The sequence below is a fragment of the Schistosoma mansoni genome, chromosome 1 (genome assembly GCF_000237925.1).
Source record: "Schistosoma mansoni strain Puerto Rico chromosome 1, complete genome".
Lineage (NCBI taxonomy): Eukaryota > Metazoa > Platyhelminthes > Trematoda > Strigeidida > Schistosomatidae > Schistosoma > Schistosoma mansoni.
Window position 1 is genome coordinate 25,861,444 of NC_031495.1, and position 11,361 is coordinate 25,872,804.

Genomic DNA, 11,361 nt, shown 5'->3' on the forward strand with positions numbered 1-11,361 from the left:
CATGGACGCTATGGAGACTGTACAACACAAAGGACGTTATTACAAGAATATATTAGTTAAGGTACAACCACGGAAGTACAGAAGTGAAAGAACAACCACTGCCGCGTGGGCCAGTCCATGGCATATAATTGATTGATGCGCGTTGACTATCTTTGACCTTGACAGGGGTCAATGATCTGTTCGATATTCAGTGACCCTACAATATGGAAGAATCAGAGGTGACTTGATCACAGTTCTCAAATTGCCTAATGACAAATTTGCACCTGATATGCCCTCATTTTTCTTGTCTTCCAAAACAGAAAATCTACGAGGACACTCCAAAAAAGTTCACAAGCCCAGAACGAATTACTTGTCAGCTGACTACCGACTTTCACATCGAATCATCAACGAGTGGAATTCATTACCTCAGCACGTGGTTGAGGCTCCATCCGTCGACTCCTTCAAAAGGAAGTTGGATCAGCTGATAGACCATCATTGTCAGGACTAACACAGGCCATCAAGCCTCCTGTCCTTTCCAAACTGAAACTGATATATAACGGAGCAATCACGTAGTAACTCATCAATGAGTTTTAACTCAACAGTATCAAATTATGTCACGCAATCATGAACAATAATGGTAATAACTATTTAAATAAAGGCTCAATTGACAACGATCTGACCCCGTGCAGATGGAAGATCGGATGGAACTGACAACCACTCAAATCCTTACAAACCTCAATCGTTAAGGATGCGCGCAAATTTCAACTAGAATTTGTTGTGTCCGATTAACTGTCGGCTCTTGGTTCAGGTCCAAAAATTGCCTTAATCTGAGGTTTGTGTTACTGCCGATTGTTGTCTATTGCTTTAAATAATAAATGTGAGTGCATCACATACGCTAGAAGGGCCTTTGTCTCATCTCTTCGTATTTCTCAATCTCCTTATTTTTGGGGGAAATTTTTTTTTCTGGAGAATTTTGAGGTAGACGCTATAGGAAATGTTCGAAAAATGGCACAAAATCCCCATCGATTTCCCAGATCTGGGGAAATCCGAATTTTTGGTATTACCTCAATACTTCCCCAGAATATTATAACACCTTAAGGAAATCCGTCTATATTTATTGATAAAACTCCCAAAACCTCGAGATTCGGGGGATTCCCCAACATTTACCCGAAATTTCTGAAAATTTTGGGGAGACCCATCTCTTTTCCTGATCAAACCGCGATATTTTTCGCATTTTGGGGACATTCTGCACGATTCCGGGTTATCCGCAATACTGAATTCGAAAAAACCCCACGATCACCGATTGTACAAAAAAGTCTATCAGCTTAATAACACCTACCCAAAAGCTTCTACGCGTCTATTTAATTTTTCAGTTAACTTCTCAAAGTGAACACAGCCCTAAAGCAATTAAACCATACTTGGTAACAAGAACCGGTCTGTCGCGATAGATAAACATCCCGTAACTCAAAGACTGATGCATTACAAATGAAAGTGTTTATTAAAGTTTAAAAAATGTACAAATTATCCTTTAATAAATAACTTCCAATTCTTAACAATAGCTCATGCGTTTCGGTTAAGTACATCAGGTTGGTGTTGAACTTTCATTCACAATGTTCTACAGAAAGAAAAAATTACTCTTCTGTATTACAAACGCAGTATCCAAACAGCCAAATTGCTTATAGTAGTCAGATGAATGCCCTATATCATAGCAATCATGCGACATATGAATCCATAATGCCACGTGAAAGGTTGATTACGTACCAATGGTATAACAATAATGTTTGCTGAATTAAAAACTTACAGTTAGGTCTGTGAGCACTTGTGAAGCCAGCTGATGGTGTTTGTGCTAGGTTTCACGTTGTTTATAGCTGACGGACTAACAAGCGTTCTGTCGATTTCAATGTATATTAAAGTGATGAAAAGCTTTGCCGTTGTTTGTTCGTAGAACTATCATTAGGTTAGTACAAATAGATGGAGTACTGCATTCAAGGATTGAGTCTACAATCCAATCGTCTCGTTTATTTCTTGTTGATAATATGTTCAGTCAAGATTTGGTGTTTCCAGAGAATCTGGATTTCAAGAGATTTAAAAATCCTGGAGAATTTTGAAAAAGTAATCTTGTTTTTAAACATTTTTACTCAGTAAATTATCCTCGGTCTATTGTGCTTATTTAGGTATTTTAAAGGAATTATATAGTTTTTGGCTAATGATTTCATAGGAGTACAAGAAAATAAGTATATTTATGTGGTTTTATCATAGTGTAGTATGTTATATTGGTTTACAAAGTATAACTTATGCTTGTTTTTCTTCACTTTGATTTAACCCTCGGAATTCTTTTTGAAGTTGGTCAGTCATCATCGACGTAGTGCCTGACACAAATGTGTGTCATCCCAAGTCATTGTAACTTTATTTTTTATCTTCAAATGACACAGAAATAAGGGTACTTATTTACCGGTGCATTTTTGCATTTCGCCGGCGTATATACTATTCTGTATACCATTCAAACAATCATTCTTGATATTTTCACACATTGTCGTCTCATATAGTTCAGACTGCTCTCATTTGTATTTTGCTGGTTATAACAGGTATATGGGAATTATTTAAAACGATTAGGAAAAGAATCAATAAGAAAAAGTGTTAAACAACACAGGTATCATTATTGTTGGCTATTCTTGCATATGTAATAAAATGTAGTGTCAATATTTAGGTTATAAGGGGTATAGTGAGTTACGTACTCAATCAGGTGTCAGTTTTTAAATCTGAGTGGTTTGGAACAAGTGTTTGGTAGTTAAACATAACTTTTTTTCAATGCTACTCTAACAAGCAAACAAATAACTTCACGAGGCTAGTTACGTGTCTAACTTTCCATGCCTGTTATCTTTTTTTCTTGATTCATATGATAAACTTTGTGTATAAATTGAACAAATTTCTATCCAATTAGACTACGGACAGTATTTATTTGACACTAGAACTGAGATGAAATATAAGAAGAGAAAATCAAAACTATTATCTTGGGAAGAAAAGCTTGGCAGGTAGACTTTATATAATTTTATGTATGGCCATGTTAACTTTGTACATTTTTAGACAAATTCAGTTTGTGAATGTCGATAATACAGATGAAAATTACTTGTCTGCTGATGAACCAACTGATGTGACCATTATGAAAACAGTTACACCGCTTTTATCAAAGGATGTTGGTGGTCTACGCAAGCCATGTATGTCGAAATATTTCGAGGCTGAGTAAGCATAGCTTTTATTACTTGTGTCACTTAGTGGTCGTTAATGTTCATGATTTGTGGATCTATTTACTCAGTATAGATGACATATTTTCGTTAGAAGAGTGTACCGAAAAATTCACAGGTTTAAGCGATTTAACTGAACGTCTTATGATGTTTTTTCTCGAGAAAATACATTTATCGTACGCAACTGCAATACTAATTGGTTTGACACGGAACAAATGGAACGGGTCCACTCCTTGTTTCAGGTACTCTAACAGACATTGTCAGAAACAAGTTTTTCATCAATCTACTTAAAGCTGCTTCCAGTTTTCCTAATAACAGAATTATTTCATAGGGTATATAGAAGAATGTTTTTATTGGTCCAACATAAGTTTTAAATTTGCTAAGTATGCTATTCGGGAACGATTCACGTGGACGGAAAGTATCAAACAAAAAAGTATAAACAAAGTTTCACTGAAATCTAATTATCAAACTACAACACACAACCTAGTCACTGTTTTTGTCGTTATCAATGGTTTGGTGGTTAAAAATGTTCAAGTATATTTTCAAGTATTTTATTTATAAATTTGACAGTTCCTAAAAGTGGAGGACAGCCAGGCAGAATTAATCCAAGGAAAAGTCTTCTTGGTGTTGGACACTTACGTCGTCTAGTTTAGTTACCATATTGTATTTGTTAATCGGTCATAACCAAATTAATAAGCAGATTAACACTAATAGATTTGTATCATGTATTATACAAACTTGCAAAGTTCACCTTTTTAATCGGTTTAAGTTTTATTTAATTATGTTGCATTGTATTAAACTTGACTTTAGGTATAGTTGTCTAAACGACAGTCAATTTTTTTCAGATGTGTGATAGATTTAGACCGATTGTGTGTTTCTGGTGAAGATCTGCTATGTCACAGCAGTATACTTCAACACCGTCAGGCTGTCAAGTAATATTCTGTCCTCTGGTTTTGGATTGGTATATGAGCACTTTCCAAACATGGCACAACAAATTTGTAATTGATCTGTTTATATTGTTTTATGAATTCAATATTTCCTAAATGAAGATACTTCATTTCTACAAGACATTCTTCAACTATTGTGCAATAACTCAATATTCTCTCTGCTGAATAAAAAGATACTTGATAGCCAGACTTATATTTCTAACTTGAAATGTAAATGTTTCCATCTGACGCAGCATTTTCAAAGATGGATTTTATAACTTGAGGTTAGAATTAATCGGTGACTCACATTACTCGTGTAACTTTGCCTTAGGCTCGGGTAACAAGATTTTCAACTGTAAGATTATTTAATTTTGTAATCAAAGTGTGATAGGATTCGATTTATAGAGACAAAGTTAGCGATGATTTTGAAAAATCACAGATAACTCCAATTTGGCTCTAGAGATATTTTCTAGAACGACAATGTTCTCAAAGAACATTATCCTTCCATAATATTAAGTGGTTAGGATAGTAAGTACTATCTTCTTGGTGTACTAAACGAGTAGCTTATAATGATACTGGCACGGGTATAACCGTTGCAATTAGTCAAAATAAACCCATATGGAAGAATGATAACCATTCACATCTCAACGTTAGTGAGAAACATTAAATTGTAGTGTGGATAATCAATGTGTAATAGTTGGTGGTTGTTAAAATATTGTTAATTAGTTGAAAAACCTGTGATAGAACAACATATAAGCGGACAATACTATTTCCAATCAGTTCGTCATTAGGCTCTACTCTAATATACATGAATATTTATATGAAAATATTAGATCAATAAAGGCAATTTATGAGTTAATGTCTAGAAAGAAATCAATTGCATAACTACACATAATGGGTAAAAAGTATAAATTGATAGGAAGAAGACAAGTGTACTAGTGTGGTGTCTAGTACCGTTACACCCACAGTGGTTATTCTAGCTTTAGGACAGATCAATTAATTTATTCTTCTTGAGTCATGCCTTGACCTTGTCAATTATTCCCCTATAACCTTAGCTGTTTTTATATTAGCATGTGTGCACTGCTTACCCCATTCATCACATGTTTTCATCCTATTTTCTTTTTCGCTATGAATAGTGAGTCACGTTTTACTAAATGGTGTTGGCAATCTTGTGTTCTCATATACGCTTCGCTTTCCCGCTTCTCATTCTTAATGTCTATCTGAGTAAACGAGTGCCTGAAATAAACTCATCCCACCTAATCCGTATTTGGTTTCTTGTTACCCCCGTCGCTTAAACAGGATTAGCCGAAGTGTAATATACGGGGTTGAATGGAAGATTTATATTCATGGCTTATTCATATGCTCATCCAGATCGGAGTCAAATCTCGGGTCACTAAACTGGTGAGCCGCAATATTATTTGTGATAAAAATGATAAAATCAAGGCCCTAGTCAATAGTTCCGCAACAAACTTGTGTAAACAAACTTTAGGATCATCACGAAACATCGTTGAAATTACGTAATAGGAAGTGCGTAGATATTTAGACATTGAATAGTGTATACGGAAAGAGGTGAAATATGACAAATAGGTGATGTGAAAAATCAATAAAGTCGTTTATTCAGTCATAGACAGTCAAGAAAGGTAAAGGGGTGTCACGAATTTCTCCTGAACACGCAGACCAGGATTATGTGTTCTGATCCCTTTAGCTTCTGCTATATGTAGGAGACGAGGTCGAGTCCCATCGAAGAATGACAAAGGCATATCAAAATGATTCAGTTTTGTTTAATATATGACCACTGTCAACCGAGCTGATTTGTAACAACCATCAGGAACTATACCTATTTAGGATCAAATGAAGAACTATTAAAAATCCATTAAAACTGTATGATGATGAGATTCGTTAGTATTGTACATGTAGAGCCTAGAATTCGGTGATAAATATGATATAATTCAACCATTTAGCCGTAATCTAGTGTCTGACATTTACTAACTTTATTCAATCTGCAATGTAGTGTAATCGTCATCAAATATTATTACTGGGTGATTGCATAGTACATTGACTTCGCATGTTGGAGCTCCTAGCAATAACTTTGATATAATGATCTCGAGGCTATTCACTAATGAGTACGCGATTATTTACTGATTTGGTAATCGATTTCTGATGAAATTGAATCACTATCCCATTGAATTTAGTTAATTTATGTACATATACCTTTAACAGTCATATTAATTTTAATATTTAACCAAAAGTTCTATAAAATTTAAACCCACAGCTTATAACGAAAATGAATATTTACTGGAGTGTACATATTTTCGATAGCTCAAAGTGGTCTGATTTGCTAATTTATATTTTTAAGATAGAATACTTCAGTAATTAACATCTGTCTTCTTTAGAGATATGTTAGAGATTGAAACATATGAATAAACTAGCGTTGCATTTCGCTCCAATAACAAAATGACTTGTCACATGAATTTTCTACACTTGTTAGGGAATTCGAGGATGCACTGCTCATTCTGCTTCATCATTTTGAGCTTATACTGTGGTCAACAACTTTACAAAGTTATAAGGACTGTGTAAATATAGGTTTTTCCTCCTTGATGATGGGCTAGAAGGTATAGTGACATGTACATTCAATGATTTTTGTGACGAAATAAAGACCACATTTTTCTCCATGTATAACACTTCCTATGTAACCACATTTATACTCAATATCTACTGTTTCTCCGTATTAATGGTAAAAAACGGAAATAATTGTTTGGTTGTACTAACACACAGGCCATTCGTGCCACCAATGTACATGAAGAAGGTTTTCGGTTGTTTCCACTCATTCAGGGATCCGCACCACTGTGAGACTGATCACAGAAAGATCCTCTTGGCTAAAAACGAACTCAAATATGTTGATTGTTATCGGACTACAAATAGCTGTGTTGTCTATGACTCAGATAATACATGTGATAATTCTATTTGTGCAACATCCAGTTGTGGTAACTGTGATACGATCAGTGCTTAAGACGGTGACGAAAACTAAATAAAAGAACCTTTACCAGAGATAAATATATTCAAACATCGGCAAACAAGAGGCATTGTGGGGATAGTGTTGTAGTGACCTACTTTTCTTGATGATAACGTACAATGGAGACAATTATTATTATAACCAATTATACCGGTGATTGTTTTACTGTGCACGTTTTGTTTAACTGTATCAAAAGCACTTTTCGTTCCGTTGTCCATCTTGTTCGTTCGAACATTCTTACGTTCTGCCCTTTTTGCCTGTACTCTTTGGCACGTCTCGGTATTCTTTTGATACCACGAGATCGCCAATAAATATACTTTATCTGGACTAATTACAGCCTTCTGGTTTTCGACCTACCGAAGGAACCAAGTCGTTTTCTGGCGCGTAATCTTATTGTAGTGGTGATCATAGACAATCGAGACTCGACGCCATCTACAGTGTAACGTCATGTGTTATGTTAAACCCACACGGCTTATCCTAGCCTCCGGACAAGGTAATCTACTTGTTCTTAAACCACATTTTGGCCTTGTCACTTATTGGCTCATTCTTATTGTTTTTAGGTGAGCGTATGTGAGTGCACATCACATGTTTGTAAATTATTTTTTATCTGGTTATAAATATTGAATAACGCCTGATTTAATTTAGTTGGCTCATTCGCCCTCTCCACTTTGCTTCGCCATTCCCTCATTGTTTTGTCTCCCTGATTGCCAGTTCAAATCACTGAGTATACAAAATATGTGTATTCAAAACATCATTTTCGTATTCGGCTTATTTGATTCCGTTATTCACTAACGCAGATAAAGTCGATAAGTTTTGTACGAAGATAGATGGCATGTGTATTTGAATAAGAATCATTCATGCTATCCAGCTGTAGTGAAATGCCGTCAGTCGGTTAGTCAGCTACAACGTAAGACCAGGCACATATATGTATCGGTCCAAGTTGCTTCACCTTATTAGCACAACAAGATAACACCAAATTCATAGAAGTAGTTACCTCAATAGAAGTATTAAATAAAAGATTTCATATAAGGATATGATACGGGGAGAAAGAATTACTTCGTAGAAATAATGGTATAAGGCTATTTTAATCTCACAGTTTAAGGGAAGACAAAGATTGCATACACCTACACCATTGTGATCGATTCTGAGCCATGTCACCTAGTTACGATAGTCACACGGACCCCGATCGAGTAGTCTGCATCTTATTTATTTATTTATTTGAACACATAAATATTGGTACAAGGGGGCACCAGATATATATGCACCACACAAAAAATTGTCATTTCGTTCAATTGTGTGAGGGCTATGATACTGACCGGGTGCTCAGACCGAAGCAGGTGGTTTTCTTAAAGGGCCACACCCGGAGCCTTTGACCTAACTTTCTTCCATCCGTCTGTAACACTAGTCAACATTGTGCGTCGTGGTAGTCAGTGTTCAGGCATACGTAACACGTGGCCCAATCATCTCAGTCAATGAAGATTTACAACCTCATCAACTGACTTACCATTATTGCCGAATACCCTGTGTCTAACCTCAACCCCAACCATCTCAGTCAATGGAGATTTACAACCTCATCAACTGACTTACCATTATTGCCGAATACCCTGTGTCTAACCTCACTATTACTTACCCGGTGATCCCAGCAGATGCGAGCAATATTTCTAAGACATCTGTGATCAAATACTAGTAACTTATGAGTATCTTCTACCTTTAATGGCCACGTTTCGCAGCCGTAAAGTAGAACAGAGCGAACTGCTGAGCAGTATACTCGTCCTTTAATTAATCAATGGATATCTCGCTGTAGGGTCACTGAATATCGAACAGATCATTGATCCCTGTCAAAGTCAAGGATAGTCAACGCGCATCAATCAATTATATGCCATGGACTGGCCCACGCGGCAGTGGTTGTTCTTTCACTTCTGTACTTCCGTGGTTGTACCTTAACTAATATATTCTTGTAATAACGTCCTTTGTGTTGTACAGTCTCCATAGCGTCCATGATCCTTTGATGAGTCGATGGTTCAAACTACATAAGGGCCGGTCGCGAGGTGTGACTTCAGCGTCAGTTGGTTCGTCACCATTCTCGTCTAACTATAGTAGGCCCCCAACCATTTTGACGTAGAACATCAACGTTGATGTTCTACATCGCCTTCACCATAGGTGACAGAAGTTGGCATAAACCGAACGAGCTTTCTGAATCCGTGAACAGATTTCGTCAGACACCAACTCATTAAGGTTGATCAGATTTCCAAGATACGTGAAGTTGTCGATGAGTTCAAGTACTTCACTCCCCTTCCTTAGTTCGGGTGTTGACGCAGGCCAGTCCTGGAGCATCAACTTGCCTTTGATGGAGAGAATCGCATTCCAAACATCTTGGCATTGTTGCTCAGTGCTACCAAAACGCTGCATTTTATTAACGTCTTCACGCAACAGAACTATATCATCTGCGAATTCCAAGTTCATAAGTGGACCTCATAGTAGATGTATTCTCGAAAATTAAGTCGACGAGAGTGCTGTTTCCAGCAGCAAACCTATGGTGAATTTAAACAAAAATGCGAATAGCGGACAGCCTTGTCGGACACCGCTTGAGGTTGTAAAATTAGGTGACAGTTCGCCATAAGCTTTCACTCGACTGCCAGTGTTCGAGTAAAAAGCCATCACAAGGTTTATGTACTTCTGAGGTACACCTTTCAATGATAGACACTTCCACAGAGCCTCTCAGTCTGTAGACCGAGATCAAGAAAAACTATCGTTGTCTGATAAGCATGTCTGTGTTCTAAGTCCTGACGAATAGTGAAAATTTGGTCGATATAGCCACGACCAGGTCTGAAGCCAGCCTGATTTTCTTGTGTTTGGAGTTCAGGAGTCTTTGTTAAGCTTCTGATAATTATTGAGGCAAGTATTTTAGATGCTTTGTCAGTCAAACAATCAGTGATTACAATAAGTCAGATGGGATTACGCCCAACTCTCATATACTATGACACTAAAGTATGTCTAGTGACAATTGATTCCCCAAAAACTGCAAATGAACCACAACAATTGTAGACTAATGTTTAGGACATATTACGCGTACATTAAATGTGAGAGTCTCCCTGATGACTCTCCTTCCGAAAGCAGTCTGCGTTACCTATTAAATATTGCTGAGATTACCAAGGATTCATACAAACGGAGTTTGATATCTATTTTATTGAATGTCAGGCAAGGTATACGTTTGTTAATGCTGATATCGATAAAAGTGACAGTGAGCTGTAACAGCAAATAACTCCCCAAAACAAACAGTTCTGCATGTTCTTCACGTTGATTCTGACCTTCTTCTTATTACTGGACACACCCTAGCTGAAGGCGCTTGGCCGCGCATCCGTACAGATAACGAGTGGGTATACCGTGCTACGCGTCCTTTGAAAGTACTAACTAGCTCAAATCAAACGTTCCTCAACATATAGACAATTTCTCAAATATATCTTCGAACTCCTTTACCTATGACTTCTGAGTTGACTGGGTTGGTATCCTTTATTATAAAGGTGTTACGTGTGATGCACTGCTACAAGATTTTGATAGCTTTTTCATCTCCTCCTACAACCATTTGAACCATTTAAACAGGGTCTAAGAGACTAGTAACTCTGTCCTTGACCTTGACTAGTCAGCTCTTGATTTAACTCCCAGTTTTGTTCGGGGTTATACAGCCTGCTTCCTTCAGTTCCAGTCTCAAGATTATCTTAATCTGAGGCTTTTTATTTGCTAGTTGCTGTCTATTGCTTTCCGTAGTAAATTTAAGTGCATTTTGTGCGCTTCCTTGTTCGTCGATCCACTTTTTCTTTTGTACTTCTCTTATATGGTCATCCTTCGCTACTCTTAATGCTCCCCTGGTACACAATGTACTTTGTGGCCAGCCCGAAACCGCCACAAGTCCATTTAATTTAAATATTTTGAGCTACTGGAAAGTTGGAACGCAATTTTCCTTGTTTCTAAAACTTTTCAAATTACTGAAGTGATTTTTAGTTTACGAAGTTTGTGTGTAACCCATACGAAAATCTAGGCAATTTTATTACATCTCTCTGTAAATCATGTAGACCCATGTCAGCAGAATATACGAAGTGTTTTTAGAATAACATTATCAATACTGCTAGACTTTCATGTACTCCTTTAGAGCAATGTGTTATGTGTAGGTGTTTCAAAACATCCGGTAGTAGTTGATTATAAG

General features: G+C 36.8%; 1 protein-coding gene across 1 annotated transcript; it reads left to right on the forward strand.

The window, feature by feature from the left end:
• Positions 1–720: 720 nt before the first annotated feature.
• On the forward strand, positions 721–4,354 carry Smp_161870 (hypothetical protein). Its single transcript, XM_018793835.1, has 4 exons — positions 721–811; positions 2,921–3,011; positions 3,064–3,219; positions 4,067–4,354. Exons 2-4 carry the CDS (start codon positions 2,956–2,958, stop codon positions 4,155–4,157), a joined length of 303 nt encoding a protein of 100 aa, XP_018648307.1. The 5' UTR covers positions 721–811; positions 2,921–2,955; the 3' UTR covers positions 4,158–4,354.
• The last annotated feature ends 7,007 nt before the right edge of the window (positions 4,355–11,361 follow it).

Excerpts from the sequence above, each read along its gene's own strand:
- Smp_161870 (XM_018793835.1), top strand. The coding sequence starts at position 2,956 with ATGAAATATAAGAAGAGAAAATCAAAACTATTATCTTGGGAAGAAAAG. Across the intron at positions 3,012-3,063 it reads TGGGAAGAAAAGCTTGGCAG|ACAAATTCAGTTTGTGAATG; the intron begins GTAGACTTTATA and ends GTACATTTTTAG. Across the intron at positions 3,220-4,066 it reads TCGAAATATTTCGAGGCTGA|ATGTGTGATAGATTTAGACC; the intron begins GTAAGCATAGCT and ends AATTTTTTTCAG.